Source organism: Electrona antarctica (genome assembly GCF_951216825.1).
Source record: "Electrona antarctica genome assembly, chromosome: 24".
Lineage (NCBI taxonomy): Eukaryota > Metazoa > Chordata > Actinopteri > Myctophiformes > Myctophidae > Electrona > Electrona antarctica.
Window position 1 is genome coordinate 25,601,585 of NC_136803.1, and position 17,959 is coordinate 25,619,543.

The window sequence follows — 17,959 nt, forward strand, 5'->3', positions numbered from 1 at the left end:
TGTGAACCTTTAGCGTGATACTGTCTCGTGTCGCGTTATTGTTCTCCCGGGCCCGCTGCCGCAATCTCTGTACCAAAGGAATATATAATACCGGATTATCACACACCACCCAGCCTGCACACACTACCTGTCTGTCAGAACCAGACGAGGGTCCAGTTTAGAGATTACAACACCTCTCACTGACTAAAACATTCTGACCCTCCAGGCTCCACCCCTTTGCATCATGGAGTTTTAGTCTTAGATAGTTGGATGACTACAGCACTAGTTCTCAAAGTGACCCCTGTTCACCAGGGTTGTTTGGGGGGATTCCAGGTGGTCCCCAGCAAAATAAGTTTTTAAATAGCAAGTCTGTTTGTCAGTACATTGGATACTTGAAAATAGCTGATCTGCAAGCATGTCATATATCGCAACGTGTTGTGAGCTTGTAGATCTGCTATTTTCTAGACATCTTGAAAGAACTCTGGCACTCTGGTGGAGCTGTTGCCCCCGCGACCCGACTACGGATAAGCGGTTGAAGATGGATGGATGGATGGATCTTGAAAGAAATGTTACTAAGGAATGTGACTGGCCCGGATTGGCAAGTGCTGCGCTAGAAGAAACTTAAGAAGAAAACTATACACAGAGAGAGAAGAATAGACACCGAAGAATAGACACAAGGGAAGTTCCGCGGGAGAATGACCATTTCAGGGAGAAATACAACAGGGAATATACTGTAGCTCTGTTCTGACCGACATGAAGCTGCTATGGGAAACACCAATGGAGGAAGTAAGAATAATGCAGGAGGTTGATGACGTCACAATCCCCAGACACATCAGAGTGTTAAACTGCCTCACAGGACAACAGGTAAGAGCACTCAGGCAATTATAGCTAACAACAAGAATGCATTGCTGTCAGGCACAAAATTACAAGCATTGCACCAATTAAAAGTATTAAAAAAGTGCTTCTGATCCTCGAAACTGTTAAACAAAGTAGGAGAGAGTTGTTTTTTCATCATTGACGATTGATTTAAATGACGAAGTCAGAGGGGGGATCCTATCTCCACATTAATGGTAGGCCTACAGGCGTAAAGTGATGATAATGGCTATACACGTCTTTGATGAGGAAGTATTTTGTTGTCTAAAAAAAACACAAAATCAAAGAAGCAAGTTAAAAACACAGGAGATATATTTCCAATCAAGCTGGGAATTTGAAGTATAGGCTGATGGAGCTAAATTGTGTGCCACTTTCAAGAAATGTGGTGAAACTGGCAATTCCATTTCAACCTGCATTATCACGACATGGGTACCCTTTGAACAATGGGATAGAGAAACTCTCCTCCAGCACTTCAATCAATAGAGAGTATGCACATGCATAATTTTCCCATCAGGACACGCCCCCCTCATCTAGACTGAGTGGCAAAACATTGAGCAGCATGGAGTGTTGGAGTTTGGAAGCGCTCGTTGGAAATCACTCAACCGCCCTGCGTACCACCTGTTTCTAAATGTCACATAATGCAGGAGGCAGCAAAATGTTGTGTTATTGAAAACAAGCACTTCCAAACTCTGACACTTATAATAATCAAATGCAGGGCATTTCTTGACAGAAAGTAGCTCATAACTTTTTATGAAACAAAAACTTTGCAGATAGAAAGAGGATAATTCAAGCTTTTCGTACAGCTGCAATGTTGGTGAGTTTAACGTTGTTTAATGCAATCAGACAGGACTTTTCTGTTTGGATGAATGGGCTGTCAAGGCCAGCAAGTAGTTTGTTGCCACTCAGTGGGCGTTCCCACATAACTTCCAGGTACGATGATGTCACGTGCATACCCTCTATAGAAGTTTCAGGTATTCAACAGAATCCAGTAATAATGTAATTTGACCTCTAACTAATTGCAAAAAAAACAAACTCAACTGATTTTGCATCTTCAATATATCCTGAATAACAGAAAGAAAGTTGCCTGGAATTGTCTGAGGGGAAAGTGTTGAAAATGGCCTGTACAGTATGGCCACCATTGACATCCTATTATAAGGCAATATTTTCTAAATTTCCTTATGCTTTAAGTAGCATGTGACATATCAAACTAGGTTGTGGTCATGATGCTGAAGCCATTCCAAGCATTAGTTTTGCATAAAAACACTCATTGGGCTAAATTTGGCCATAGCAACTTGCCAAAATGTAATGAGGTCAGCACATTTGGGCAAGTTGCTATGGCCAAATTTAGCCCAATGAGTGTTTTTATGCAAAACTAATGCTTGGAATGGATTCAGCATCATGAAAACCCCCTAGTTTGATATGTCACATGCTACTTAAAGCATAAGGACATTTAGAAAATATTACCTTATAATAGGATGTCAATGGTGGCCACACTGTACAGGCTATTTTCAACACTTTCCCCTCAGACAATTCCAGGCAACTTTTTTTCTGTTATTCAGGATATATTGAAGATGCAAAATCAGCTGAGTTCGTTTTTTTTGCAATTAGTTAGAGGTTGATCCTGTATTTTCCATAGATTTCCTGTACTACCATGGAAGAGACAATGGCAAGTGAATACAGAGACAAATGTGTGGGGTCATTTTAGCACTCCAGACAGTTTTTAAGTCACTTGATTTAGCTATTTGATATTCATTTTTTCAGACACGCACCCTTTCTATAGGAATACCATTTTAGCCATGATAGATATACCCAGCAAGCACAGTCAGGACCTGGACGAATTAGTGTCCAGGTGCAGGTCTATCAGTTGTGGTGACTGATATTAGCTTCTGGCTAACTCTGGCCCATTTGCATGGATGTGAAAGCTGATGTGTTGATTAATGTGCATTGTCCCTGTCAAATACATGTATAAATAAATAAATGATCCTTCTAATATGTGAGGTGCCTTTTTCAATTAGGTACTGTTTTCATTAACACAAAGAGGGGAAAAAATGCATATCTACAACAGAGGATGGGTCTGGTCCACAAGATTCGATACACCACCAAGATACCCATGTACCTGTCTAAATCCTTTTACATTTTGGACGGGAACCCCTTTTGGTGTTTTAACTAAGCATTATGTTATACTTTAGCTATTGAAAAATAGCAGATCTACAAGCTCATAGTGCGCCACTCGCGCTACGAGTATGACTACAGCACTAGTTCTCAAAGTCATACAGTATACCGGTGTGTGTGTGTGTGTGTGTGTGTGTGTGTGTGTGTATACCGTATATATATATATTTTTTAAAGGGTTCCCCTCTGATTACAAGCCATTTTCTGATGCTAGTTAGAGAGTGTAGACGAACTTTACTCCTCCAGGTTTTTATGGTGTCACCTTTGAAACGGAACCTGAGATAATGTTTAACAGAATTTGGATAGCAGATAGCAGCAGTACTGTCTAGCGCTGCAGAAGTACAACAAGCCGCTGTAGGAATACAGACCACTGTCCCTGTAGCCATCCATGTGGCTACATGTGAGGTGAACGGAGTACACCATACGCTTCACGTCAGAGCACGATCATGGTTCGTATATACCGCCATTTTTGGAATCATTATTCACGTGTTGAATTCGGGCCGATTATATATAGAACACACAAATTCTAAATTGATTATTCGTATTGACCACACAACCCTGTATTATACTTAGTTGTACATTGGTTGCGTGCAAAAATAGAAGAAGTAGCCGACATAAGCTCACTATAGCAAATTGCGAGGCAATGTGAGCTTGTAGATCAACTATTTTCACTATTGCTTTGCTTTTTAATAATCGTTATTAATCGAGGCAAATAAAAAAATCATATAACCCAGCCCTACATTGAAGCAAATGTTGGGTGGGGATAAATTATTACACATGCTCTTCTGCAACCCTGCGTAGACAACCCACAAAAAAGACATGAGGTCGATTTTGTCTTCTAAATCCAGGTTCTGTCTCAAACCTTTTCATGTCAAGGACCCCCAGAATGATGTGCATGTATTCGGGCCGCTGTCCGACCCCCATCTCAATATATTTTGTTCCAGAGACCCCCGCAGAAGCAAAGATTTGAGTAAAAAAATGTTTGCTAAATAAATATTCAATGATTTGCACACGTCGTCACAGTTTTAAAAAAATAGCAGATCTACAAGCTCAGAGCTTGTAGATCTGCTATTTTTCAATAGCTAACGTTTTGAATAATGGTTAAAGTGGGTAAGAGCTAAGGTGACACAGGTACGTTCCAGGTCTTAACTCATTCTGGGCGGGAACCCCTTTTGGTGTTTTAACTAAGCATTATGTTATACTTTAGCTATTGAAAAATAGCAGATCTACAACCTCTACGAGCTTGTAGGTCTGCTATTTTTGAAAAATCTTGAAAATGCGGCACAAATCTTTGAATATAATATATTCAAAGATTTGTGCCGCATTTTCAAGATTTTTCAGAAATAGCAGCATTATATTCTTTCAGAAGACTTTTTCTTTATTTCGACGTCAGGCCTGAATGGGTTAATGGGCTAATGTTATATTTGACTCCACCAGGTGCAGTGGTCCAAGGTGCTCCTCGGCGTGCTCGGGTTGGCCGTGGTGGTCGTCCTGATAGCCGTGCCCACGGCCATATTTTTGAATGGTGAGTCTCGGTCATTATTATGTCGAATGAGTGGTGGTCTTCGATCGTATGGGCCGAATAAAGCACCCGAGAGGGGGAAAGAGACAATTGCGCAGTGGCGGTCTTTTATTCTTTCCTTTCATTTTTACAGACACACACACACACACACACACACACACACAGTCACACACAGTCACACACACATTCCTATGGAACTCAATTCCAGCTTGCATCGAGCTGATCCTCACCCTCGCCACACTCAACACCCACCTTTTCATACTTGCATTCCCTATCTAATCACAATGCCCTTTTTGAGTGGTGCAACCACTCCCTTACGGAGCTATGTGTGTGGGTGGGTGGCTGGCTGGGTGCGTCTGAGCACGAAAACAGCATGGTTGTTTTTCACCACCTGTGCGCAACCTAACGCACAAACACACACACACACACATATTAACTGTAGTAGTAGTAGTAGTAGCAGCAGTAGTGTTATCTTTGAATTCATTCAACATTCATTCCAATACTTATTGGACTGTCCTATCCAATCCACCACCTTGAGGCCTATTTATAGTTCAGTTTTCGGTGAACCATTTGTAAAAACAGATGTGTTGTGTGAGCGGTGACCATGTGTGACGTCATGTCCTAGTCTTTGGTGGTCATCTCTTCACCAAAAACGGGACTATGAATGGATATGCCTTTAGGCTTCATCTGAGGTGTGTGTTTATACCAAGAAGCTGTATTGTGAAATTATACTTTATGTTTGTAGCTGTCTGGAGCACGAGACTGCATGATCATTGACTCTACAAACATTCCCACGATCACATCATCATGATTCATGAATGAACTCAGGGACATTTCTCACATGAATCATCACCCCTCTATCCAACAAGTCAGAAACCTACAGTGAGGCGGCTCCTAAAAGTACTCATAAAGTACATGGCCGCGGGAAGATGTTTACAGTAGGAGGTGCGTTAGCGCGCGCCGCAAAATGCGTGTGCACGCGCCTCGTGCACGCGCATTTTCACGCAGAAAAGTGGCTTTTAAAGTGGCCTCTCCCCACGCATGAGCAAACTGACACAGGCAATTAACCAGGATAAGGCGCCGATACTGTGATACAGCATATTTATTAGTCCATTAACAGAAATCTGTTTTGATTACAATTATTATTATTTTCCCCCTCCTGTCTGAGGGGGGGCTGTGCCTGGGCGGAGAGGGTGCTCCACCCCCCCCAGCACCCCTACTTCCCTCAGCCATGCACACGCACACACGCACGCACGCAATTTGTTTACCCGGTTGAACCAGCTAGCCTAGCTACAGTATACATATTGTTCAGGGCATGGACAATATGTACTTTAGCATATATCCCTGAAGCCCCTTTTCCACCAGTTGGTTCCCAATGGGAACCGGTTCAGTTTTTTTTGGTTCTTCCATGAGCCTAGAGCTCCAAAATTGGAACGTTAATTATGAATTGAATGTGCAAAACCAAACCATACCTATATGAAATTGTTATCACCATGAAACTTCCCCAGTTGATTACTTGCACAAAGACAATGATTTATTGTATTACAAATTTAATATATCCTATTTATATAGGAAAATATGCAAACAATTGAAAATATGAAAAAGCTACTGTGGAAGGGTTATCATATGTTAATTTACTTATATTGATCCTATAAACAAGTGTATAGTTTAAAAAAAAACATCACATTCACAAGGTTCTGGAAAGTTTCGGTTCTGGGTTATAGCCTACCCTTCATAGTCAAAAAGAGCCATGCAGCCAAATGTCAACCCATTCATTAAGTTCCATTCATTCCATTTGTTTGAACTCTCTGAACTGCGAACGTGCATCTTCTTCTCACCAAGACACTAATGTGCAGTATGTACTCATGCCAAGGCACCTCTCACACAACACATGAAAGATATGTACTATAGCATTTCAGACCAGAGTTCAGTAGTATGTAGGTGTTAATGCATGCATGATGCAAGTCCCAAGTCCGAGATGTTTTCTGTGAAAAAAAAACATCAGGTTGAATGTGGTTTAAATTGTTATCACCATGAAACTTCCCCAGTTGATTACTTACACAAAGACAATGATTTAGGTTAAATGCATGTGCATAAACTGAAGTATAATGAAGATTATCTGGCGGTATACAAGGAGACAGTATAAACACGTGTTGTTTTGTGATGCATTTGTCAGAAAATTATATTAATCCAATTCAGTCCAGACTTCATGTTGGAGGAAATGCTACACCTGTACACTGTGACATACACTGTGAAATGTGTATCATATTCTATAGTAATTAGTAATTACTGGTGGGTTTACGAGCTCAGCTCTTGACACATACATACTCGGCCATAAAATAAATATTTAAATGAATGACATAAAGCTGCACATCGGGAATCATAGGTCAGTTTCTGTCAGACCACAGCCTTGGTGAACGCTTCTCTGGTCAGTTTGTGTGTCTATATTGTAGAAATAGACCACCTGGGTTGGGTGCAGGCAGGCCCCAAAAACAAGGTTTTGGGGCCTAACATGTCCTAGCTAACATGTGCAATGTCAAGACTCTAGAGTCTAGACCAGGGGTTCTCAACCCGTGGGTCGCGACCCCTCGGGGGGTCGCCAAATTATTTTAGGGGGTCCCCAAATTATTTAAAAAAAAAAAAAAAAAAAAAAGTTTTTTTTAATTTTATTTTCACGATTTTTCAAAAATATCAGACCTACAAGCTCGTAGCGCGCCACTCGGTGGCGCGCTATGAGCTTGTAGATCTGCTATTTTTCAATAGCTAAATTATAACAATGCTTAAAACACCAAAAGGGGTTCCCGCCCCAAAATGGTTTAAGGTTATTGTAGCAGTCAATTTATATTGGGGGTCGGGAGGGGGCGGGGCGGGGGTCCCGAGACATTGCCAAAGCATTTCCGGGGGTCCCCGGCCAAAAACGTTGAGAACCCCTGGTCTAGACTACTGTTGTTGGGCACATTGTACCTGGGCCGTACTGGCAGAACATTTCATGAACCACTTCTGGCGCGGTAGCAGTTCTCTGGTCTGGAACTTCATCATGTTTCTGCATGGCCACGTGGTGAAATAGTCTATTGCTACTACGATGACATGTAGCGGTTCACCATGTTAGTGACAGGAAAGTGGCACAGGATGTTGACTCCCACACCTGCCACCCCGCCTTGTATATACCGTTGCCACGGGGAATAGTAGTAGGCCTAATATTCTGAAATTATAAATAGTTATTTATTTCGAGACAGTTTCTCATTATAATGACATTGGAGCTGCGTAGAGCTGGGTTTCCAGCCAGGGGGACAACCAGATTGATTCTAATAGAATGGGTTCACAGTTCACACTATAGGGTGACCACCAGATTCAAACTGTTCATTTGAGGGACAGACGTTACGTATCACTTGTGTGGGACAGGGGGGACGGGACAGGGTTAACAACTTATTAAGTGCCTTGATTGTCATATTCGACCATAGGCCTAATATTGCCTACAATTTTGTTATTAAACCCCTCTGGCGTCTCACATTTCGTTTTAAAATGTAAATTTCGGGTGGTATGGTCGAGTTGGTACTGTAGCCTATAGGGGATATTTCTCGCAGGAAAAGAGACAATGACAAAGCTTTACAACAGAAAGCCAACTATTAGGGGAATAACTATAGAGGGTATGCGCATGCATAAAGTGAGTGGCAAAATCGAGTGGCAAAGTGAGTGGCAAAGTGAGTTTAACGTCGTTTAACATCGTTTAATGTAGTCAGATAGGACTTTTCTGTTTGGATGTATGGGCTGTCAAGGTGTTGTATCTGGTCTATACCATACTGTTAAAACTGGGAGAGCACCGAAGAAAGTTTGTGAGACACGGCAGACAGAGCAGATGAGATGTTGTTTTTTATTTCAGCTAAGTACAGCACGGCACAGGTTAAGGCTCACGCCAGCAGACATGCTCCACACACAGGGCTCACGCCCAACTGACAAAGTGGTCGTATTCTAGTTAACCGTTTAAGCATTTTACATGAGTGTGGGGTGTCGACAGAAAGATGCATACACTTTAGTGACAAGTCCTTTGATCAACAAGTCTGTTCCTTCAGGTCAACAAACTCCTTTTTCATACAAACCATCACCCTCAGGCAGCTGAACACACATGCTGAACACACATGCAGGAACACACATTACTTAGAATTATGGAATTCCAGATTCCACACATGAAAGTCGTTTAACTTGAAGGTATGATGATAAAGTACTCAAATTCATAGAAGATCTAGTGCTGTACAACACTGTAACTTTAATGTGTGGTAATATGCTGCCGTCGTTTACAAGGGCTGAGAACTGTGAGCTTTTATTCTGATGTTATGGTCCAAAATTCGTAATCAACTCAACAGCAGGAAGAATTCACACCACCTCAGGCCTCAGGGCCTGGGAGTGGGATGTAGCGTATAGAATAGACAATGTGGATGAGGGGTCACTTGGGAGTAGGCACCAATATACTATTAAGATTGCACAGGGTATGGATTAGGTTCTAGAAATAAGTTTGACTTTCGTCTGATCCACGCACGGGTCAGAAGGGGGCGGTAATGCAACTATTTGGATGCCAACCGCCAAAAAACCCCACGAAGAAGAAGAAGAACCCAACAGCAGGTGTGAGTGATGAAAGCACAGAAGTCAGTCAGTCAGTCAATGTCAGCTGTTGATGCTGAATGCACAGCAGCATGTCAGTCCTGCAAGTGTTCTGCTTCGGCTTATGTTCTATTCTTTTCCAGAACATTGTCGGTATGTATTTGATACATTGTGTTTGTAGAGATTGTTAGAGCAGCGACTGCTCCAGAAAATGGTGACTGGGGGGGGGGACTATGGGGGGCTGGCTATTTAGAGGGGGCTAATGAATGTTGGTTTACATAGAAGTCAGTCAATTTGGTTTGTGGGGAGGGGGGGACTAAAGCCAGGTCCTTGTAGAGATACAATACCTGCATTGATGTTTTGTGTGTGTGAATTACAATAGCACATTTTGTTGTTTAAAGAAGTGGTTTTCAACCCTTTTCATCCATTATTTATTCAGCATTTGAGCCAGCAGAGCCACAAACCACCATTTGATGAGATTTAACCTCTCAGAAAGAGGAAAGAGTTTCTGTTGCAATTTGTTTGAGGTTAACCCCTTATTATCCATTGCCTATACTAATATGGAACCTCAGAGCTGTGACATTCTAAATCTTACACAGTTTGTGCTTATAACCACACCCCGCTTCTGTGGCCAATGTGGAAGTGCCTCTTGCCTCTGGGCCTCTCGCCTCCAACAACTGCAGACTAGAGCTAGTATATTAGAGTATATTACTCTATGGACTAGACCGCGACGGAGGCCCGCCGTCTCAAGTGAACTTCAGCCATGTGAGACACCACAGAGCGAGCTATAGCGAGCGAGTTGCCACGTCGAACGTTGCGAAGTTCGCTTAACCAACTCGGGCCCATTCGAGGTGCGACCCGATAGGCAGAGAATAGTAAATAATGTTCTGGTGAGAGCGTTTGCCCCGACTGCCACTCAAGTCACAGCGCGTCCTTGCACAACCCATGTAGGCTTGGACTGGGGTCCCATATGGGGCTACTCACAGTGGTACTGCAGTGCAGATGGGCAACAGGCGGCCATTGGGCCAGTACTAGCCCGACACTTTATTTTGTAAATCATTTACAATAGCTGACACAGTGACAGTCCAGGTAGGATATGGACAGCAAGCAAATGGCTTTGAATTGATGAAACCGGGTAGGATGAAGAAATAGTTCTATTTACATTCTTTGAATTATGTTTTCACTGTCAACTTTCCTCTTGAGACTGAGAGATGAAAAACAAAGCAAAGCTGTGTTTCACATGCCTTTTTATGAGACCTTGTTTCTCTCCGTTCGAAGAGACCTTGATAGAAAGAGCTCTTGTTCGAAAGAGAGTCTCCAGAAATTTTTTTGTTTTGAAACTAAATATCCTCTTAAGTCCCACATTCAAGGATGAAACATGCACAAAAACAAGTGCATTAAGCATTTCTGTGTACACCTGTAACATTTGATTCTACATGCTTTTCTATCTGTATGCATTAACTTTTATAACACTTATCTTTATTATTGTATGTAAGGTTGTTTGCAAGGCATATTTCTTGCTGTGGAGTTGTAGCAAACTTTAATGGCTTACTATGGGAGCGGTGTTGACATGCAGCCCAGCGGGCATTGAGGCGTCTACCTATTTATGTCTATGGCTGAGACCCAAGACAAACAATTGAAAAGCAAGATCCGCCAACTCAGCTATACCTCCTGTATCTGCTGTGTGGCGTATGTGACCGCCTCTTTCTTTAGTACAGTGATTCTCAACCTTTTTCAGGGTGCAACTATGATTATTTCCCCAGAAATAAAAATATTTCAACTGGGGAACCACCAAAACGATCATATTTGCACTGGGGACCCCCTCACCCATAAAAGTCCTTAACATTGTAAATGTACTGTCATCTGGGACCCCGCCCCCTGACATCATGTGGGGACCCACAGATTGAGAACCACTGCTTTATATTTTTAAGCCATTGACGGACACATTATAATTACAAATATTGGTGAAATATTGGTTCAGTTCAATCGGAATTATTTTGATATCTGTTCAATACCGATATTGCATTTTTTTTTTTTTTTTTATCAATGTGTGTCTGTTCTCTCCTATGTCACCACATAAATACAGCATGGAATTGTGGGCAAAATCTCATCCAACGATAACAAAATATTCAAAGTTTTAGGTCCGAGAGCCTAAATATCATCAAATAGGTGGTCTGTGGATCAAATACCGGAAAAATACAGGGCAAATATGAAAACTCACTGGACAATAAAATAAGAAGGCATTACAGTAAAAAATGCCCTTATCTTGCTATAATCTTTACGATCATCATGATCTTCCGTGTGCGAGTGTGACATAATGCCTGTCACTGGGCTAATCTGACTGATGTTTCCGTTTTCAGCGGACGATGAGCCCGAGATCAATTCGAAGAGGACTTTCACCCTGGAGGATGTCTTCAACAGCTCCTACAGCCCTCGGTCCTACGCCATGCGATGGATCTCAGGTGACGCACTCGCAATAAGCCTATCTCACAGAATTTCCCCGCCCCCTAAATACGCCCCCTTTCGGGGTTAGCGTGACGTCACTCCATAGACGCTACATGTTAACAGAGATAATTTAAGAAGTCTACAACTTTTGTTTTCTCAAGGTAAGGTTTGTTCTATCTGTTCGACCTGATTTACCATCTTGTTTGCTTCATAATAATATTGGTCTGTCACATTTTTACATTAGAAAATGTACTTAGATTCTCCAGAGAAAAAAACGTGTAAATGCTCATGTTAAAGACACCACTATTTACCGGAAGTGGGCGTGGAAAGCGGGCTGTGAGATAGGCCTATCCGACCGGATCTCCAACGTACCGTCACTTTACAGCCACTACAGTAAAGGCCTCCAACTCCTGAGAGTGTGCAAATGGAGCGGTACGGGTTCCATGTGCACACTCTCGGAGTCAGAGTACACACAGTACAGGTCATGCTCATTTATTTTTTTTATATACTGGGACCCCATTTTATGGCGGACTTTTTGAGGCTGCAGAATTAATTTGTAGCTCAAAATAGAAATAAAGCAAACATTTGTATACTTAAATACTAGGTATATAAATATACGTGCATATAAATGAACGTGCATTTTCAAAGCGTTGATTAGTACTGATATCGATTACATGTCTGCAACTCTGAGAGCGTACAAATGGAACCAAATGGACCCTGACATAATATCTGTAACTCATCAACTCATTTGTTTTCATTTGTACACTCTCGGAGAGAGAAAAAACAAAGTTTGAGAACCAATGTGCTAGGCCAGGGAGGGCATGGCGTCACTGTAGCTAAAACAATACATCTTGAGTAATTAACCCATTTTGGGCGGGAACCCCTTTTGGTGTTTTAAACATTATGTTATAATTTAGCTATTGAAAAATAGCAGATCTACAAGCTCATAGCGCGCCACCGAGTGGCGCGCTACGAGCTTGTAGGTCTGCTATTTTTGAAAAATCGTTAAAATGTGGCGCAAATCATTGAATATATATTTCAGAGCAAACATTTTTAACTACAATATTTGCTTCTGGGGGGTCCCTGGAACTACATATTTTGAGATGGGGGTCCGTGGCCCAATGGCGATAATTCTGGGGGTCCTTTGACGTGAAAAAGGTTGAGCACCACTGACACAGAAACATGGGTTTTTCAGGAAACTATAGGATTTAGAAGCCTTTTTTTTAATCGACATCAATCCAAAATGGGTTAAGTGTTTCCTCACTCAGCTTGTCTAACACTAAAGGTTCCACGTACGTCGTACGTTCTCCTTCTCCTCTGCAGATAGTGAATATCTGACCAAGACCAACGGCTCAGTCTTTCTCAACGATGTGATCGCAAACACCTCTGTAGAATTTCTGAGCAGAGCAACGTTTGTAAGTGATTTCGCTTGAGTGAAATATTTGTTTATAATATGATGTGTGCTTATACTGTATACAAATTGTGTCTGTGGGCATTAAGGGACATCTTTTTGGGGTTAAAACGAAAAGTTTTTGTTAAGTTGCTTTAGAGTGTTCAGTAGTAACTAACAGGGTTCTCCCAGTCTCTCCAGTTCTTTATTATACAGAACATTTTACCGATTCAAAGTCCTTTACCGGATACCAATTCCATTCAAATTCCACAAAGATCATCAGGTTTAATTATATAGCGTTCCAATTGTGTCTGTCTAATTGTTTTATTCATCACTTCCAATATTGTGTGTTCTTGCTTACTGTAAATCACTCTGGATTAAGAGCGCCTGCTAAATGCCTAAATTGTGCTTATTTAACCCATTTAGACCTGGGAACGATTCTACAAATGTCTTTGACAGTTTTCTGAAAAACCCCATGTTTCTCTGTCAGTCGTTCCAGGGACCCCCCAGAAGCAAAGATTTGAGTTGAAAACGTTCACTCTGAAAGAATATATATTCAAACATTTGGGCCACGGTTTAAAAAAAATAGCAGACCTACAAGCTCGTAGCGCGGCACTCGGTGCCGCGCTATGAGCTTGTAGATCTGCTATTTTTCAATAGCTAAAGTATAACATAATGCTATAAACACAAACGGGTTCCCGCCCAGAATGTGTTAAATTGCATCCTGTATGAGTTTCCTCACCTGATTGGATAAATGTGGTATCCCGACCTGAAAATGTATTTTCTGTTTGGCCCAAAGAGCTGGAGGGGCAGGAAGACCTTACTTACGTGCACTTATTTTAACAAAACAATATCACTTACAATACATTACCTTTTACAGTAAGTGCAAAAGTGATGAATATGTGAGTCGGCTGTAGGCTATACAAGTGGTGGACAGAAAATAAGTACACTTAAAGGGGCATTCCACTCATTTTCAACATTTGACTATGTCATTAATGTACCTTAGAGCTGTTGTGTGAAAATAATAAAGTTCCCCCCATTCTGTGTTTCCTAGAACTGGAGGTCTGAAAAAAATCATTAACATGGTGAAACACATCTTGATGACATCATCAAGATGTTTTTCACCATGTTAATGATTTTTTTCATAATTACAGTTCTAGGAAACACAGAATGGGAGGACTTTTTTATTATTTCCACACAACAGCTCTAAGATATATTAATGACATAGTAAAATGTTGAAAATGGGTGGTTTTCCCCTTTAAGTACTGTGCCTGTGTCAAATACTGTCAGTAGTTGTATTTTTGGATACGTATTACTTCCCTTCATTTCAAAGACAAATAGGCTATTGTACTTTTGACTTCACTACCTGTCTGCTAAGGTTCACTTATAGTGTGGTGATGCATTGAGCTTTATAGTTTGTCAACATTTTAGTCGACTAAATGCATAGAGTGGATTTTGTCATCAAAAATGTATTTTGGCAAGCCTTGGTGGCGTCGTAATGGGTGACACCTGATGTCGTAATGGCTCTTCTCTAACGTATGTGACTTCTCTCTCCACACAGGAGCGAGTGGACGCCTACGATTACCAACTGTCGGCAGATCGTAAATATGTCGCCTTCATGAGCAATCACTCAAAAGTACGTACAGCTTTTATTGACTTCACGCACAAAAAATACAAAATGAACTAATAAAATGTGGCTAAGTTCCTCATTCCTTGTTAATGTTTGTCCCGTTTAGGTGTGGAGGCATTCGTTCACCGCATCGTACCACATTTATGATCTGACGGCAACGTACGTATCATAACCACACGCCTCAGAAGCCATTTTCAAACGTTGCATGTCCATATTCAACAATTTAGTTTTTATTTATTTTTTTAATTCATGAAACGGTGTCCTATGTCTATAACTGTGTCGCAAGCTCACTACCGGTTGCGATGCGATGCATTGTGAGCTTGTGCATCGCCTTTATACGTTTTTCAGAAACCGTTTTAGAAGACATTAGGCCATGGATTAAACTTAAACATTGTAGTCTCTGAATTAATGTATTTGTTTTTCCTGCTGCTTTATAGGGACTTTATAACAACTGATCTTCCACACAAGATCCAGTACTTCTCCTGGGCTCCTGCGGGCCACAAACTGGTAATATGGACTGACCCAGGGGTGATTTTAGTCTCCGCCTGCAAAGGGGGCAAGAGTATGCCATGAGAATATAAATAATACAAAGTTAAAATGTATGACAAATTATATATATATATATTGTGTGTGTAAAGATCCAATCCCACTATACAATTGCTACTGTATAAGGGTTATGTATGTACATTATTTATTTGAGTGATTTTTCTATGCTTCGGGGTAAAATGATGCAAGAGTCTATCAAAGGAAACGTTTTCCCAAACACTTGGGATTTGAACCCCTCTAGCATCACCGATTTAGTCTGTGAATAGGGCTGTGATGGCGTTGAAATGCCAGATTTACTCAGCTGTGTGCTGAACATAGCAGATCTACAAGCTCACAATGTGTCTCAGGCGCAGCGCGACACGTTTGCGAACTTGTAGATCTGCTATTTTCTGAAATTGTCACCCTAGCACAACCGAGCATAAAATTACTTTGTCTTTTAAATGTCTTAATTCCTGAATCTCTTCTCCACTAGTCCCTCCCTAACATTTGGTTGACGAAATTGTCAGTATATTTAGTCATAGTTTTTATTTAGTTTTGATGTAGTTTTTGTCGGTGGAAAAAAGGTATAGTCGTGTTTCGTCATAGTTTTAGTCGACGGAATCAACAGTGGTATGAGTAGACCCACTGAGCATTGTTGTAGTCTAATAGACGTCTAAATGGCTAAAGAATTGGTCTAAAAACTGGGGTAAAAATAGTCTAAAAACGTTTTTTAGCAGTCTAGGCTTAGATTAGACGTTGAAACAACGTCTAATCTAATAAAACAACATCGTTTCTACGTCTAAATGTAGACCGTCTCTATGTAGACGTTGAAACGACGTTGTTTCAACGTCTAATCTAAGCCTAGACTGCTAAAAAACTTTCATTTTTAGACCCCATTTTTTAGAAGGTCATTTAGACGTCTAAAATTGCTCAGTGGGGAGGGCTTGCTGACCGGCTTTGTGCGCATTGATTGTTTGCATATAGGCATTTGTTTGGAACTATAACGTGTTCATAAAGACCAGCCCTGCCCCTGATGCCGTACAACGTCAAGTCACAACCAATGGAGAGTACAACAAAATCCTGAATGGAATCCCCGACTGGGTTTATGAAGGTAAATGACAAAACGCTGGAATTTCAAAACACTGGAATTTAACATGTTCATGGTGTACCCTGAGTTGGATAACAGTTTCATCCTGACCTGAAAATATATTTTCTGTTTACTAAAGATTGATTGATTAGACAGAAAGTAAAAACAGCAACAGAGTACAGTCAAACACTCAGTCCAAAAAGGATAGCAGGGATACGTTGTTTCCATTTAGGCCCTATTCATAGACATGATAAGAATAGTAACAACAAAATTCAATATCATCACAGGTAAATATTTTTAATTTCAATAACATTTTATTAAAGTGAAGTATCCCTTTAACAAAATGCATCGCTTATACACACCACAACACACGTCACAGCTGGTAGCAGATCGTAAAGGGACAACAATGAGGGAACCCGACCTTCCAAAAGGCGACCGTGCGTTCTTGGTCGCTGCACCCAAATCTCAAGTTAAAACGCATGTTCTCCCTGGCCTTTTAGAAAAGAATATGTCCCACTTTTTTATCATGTGTTGTTGTGTCCTCTTTGAGTGGTGCTAGCGCCACTCCTATGCGGAGCTATGTAGCTACTGTATGTGTCCGTGCTGCAACACCTAAAGTGGCCAGTAGAGAGAGAGAGAGAGAGACACACACACACACACACACACACACACACACACACACACACACACACACACACACACACACACACCCCCAGGCCAGGGAGGAGTACAGTACAGCACCACTCACTTACTTCAGTCTCATTTTATAGTGATTTCTGTATCTTTGCATACTATTTTTGTGTATTTGTTTCTACTGTATATGTTTTGTTATATGCTGTCCAGCACTTTGGTCAACCCTGGTTGTTTTAGGGTATTTTTAAATGTGCTCTAGAAATAAAATGTACTTGACATCCATAACGTTCCATCTTTGCTCCTCCGACAGAGGAGATGTTCTCGTCCAACCAGGGCCTGTGGTGGTCTCCTGGTGGTCGGTACGTGGCCTATGCACAATTTAACGACACGCAGGTCCACAACATCGAATACGCATGGTACGGCGAGGACCAGTACCCCTACACCGTGGTCATCCCGTATCCCAAGGTGACGCACGCACATCGCACGCACCTCCCAACTGCGTCTGAAGCCTGAATTGGCACTATGCACATGCAGCAGCCATTTTGGAAAGAACTTGGGCCCCTCACAGGTGTTACCGATGACACTAATGAAGGCTCTGTTCCATTCTGGTCAAACAGAGTCAGGATGCTGCTGTTGTGCGTGTTGGCTCACTGGAAACACTCATTACACGTTAAACTTTTTACAACGGCTTCAATGTACAGATTTTTTTTTAATATTATATACTGTGTAGACTGATGCTAGGTTCATAGGCTCCTAGTTTACTTGGGCATGACACTGTCTCGTGTCAATGTATGTGCTTATTGTAAGGCGCTCTAGATAAAGAGTGTCTTCTAAATGCCTAAATCGTTTGTTAAATGCCTAAATTGTCTGCTAAATGCCTACATTATCGCTCACAGCACTATACGGGGTGTGTATCAGATTGATATAATGCATTTGAACGGGTGGGACATGGTCTGACATCAAGCTGTTTTTCTCGTCCAGCCAGGTACTCCCAACCCTGAGGTCAAACTGTTTGTAGCGGACGCCACCTTCCTCACAAACGTCTCCCAGGTTGTCGTTCCTGATATCGTTGGCTCAGGGTAAACCCAAATGAACCGTTCATATCTAGG

The 17,959-nt window shown here is 41.5% G+C and overlaps 1 protein-coding gene across 2 annotated transcripts in view; it reads left to right on the forward strand.

Moving 5' to 3' along the window:
* Nucleotides 1-708: 708 nt before the first annotated feature.
* LOC306917264 (dipeptidyl peptidase 4-like) overlaps nucleotides 709-17,959 on the forward strand; it is a 28,695-nt gene continuing 11,444 nt past the window's right edge. Inside the window, exons 1-10 of one of the 2 annotated variants that reach the window (XM_079495406.1) lie at nucleotides 709-843; nucleotides 4,460-4,547; nucleotides 11,501-11,602; nucleotides 12,909-13,000; nucleotides 14,537-14,611; nucleotides 14,712-14,764; nucleotides 15,043-15,112; nucleotides 16,115-16,241; nucleotides 17,161-17,315; nucleotides 17,832-17,929. In XM_079495406.1, the coding sequence (XP_079351532.1) occupies nucleotides 733-843; nucleotides 4,460-4,547; nucleotides 11,501-11,602; nucleotides 12,909-13,000; nucleotides 14,537-14,611; nucleotides 14,712-14,764; nucleotides 15,043-15,112; nucleotides 16,115-16,241; nucleotides 17,161-17,315; nucleotides 17,832-17,929 (971 nt within the window). In that variant the 5' untranslated portion in view covers nucleotides 709-732. Of the gene's footprint in view, nucleotides 844-4,459; nucleotides 4,548-9,169; nucleotides 9,294-11,500; nucleotides 11,603-12,908; nucleotides 13,001-14,536; nucleotides 14,612-14,711; nucleotides 14,765-15,042; nucleotides 15,113-16,114; nucleotides 16,242-17,160; nucleotides 17,316-17,831; nucleotides 17,930-17,959 lie in introns of those variants that run through there. The other variant, XM_079495407.1, reaches the window with a different exon arrangement.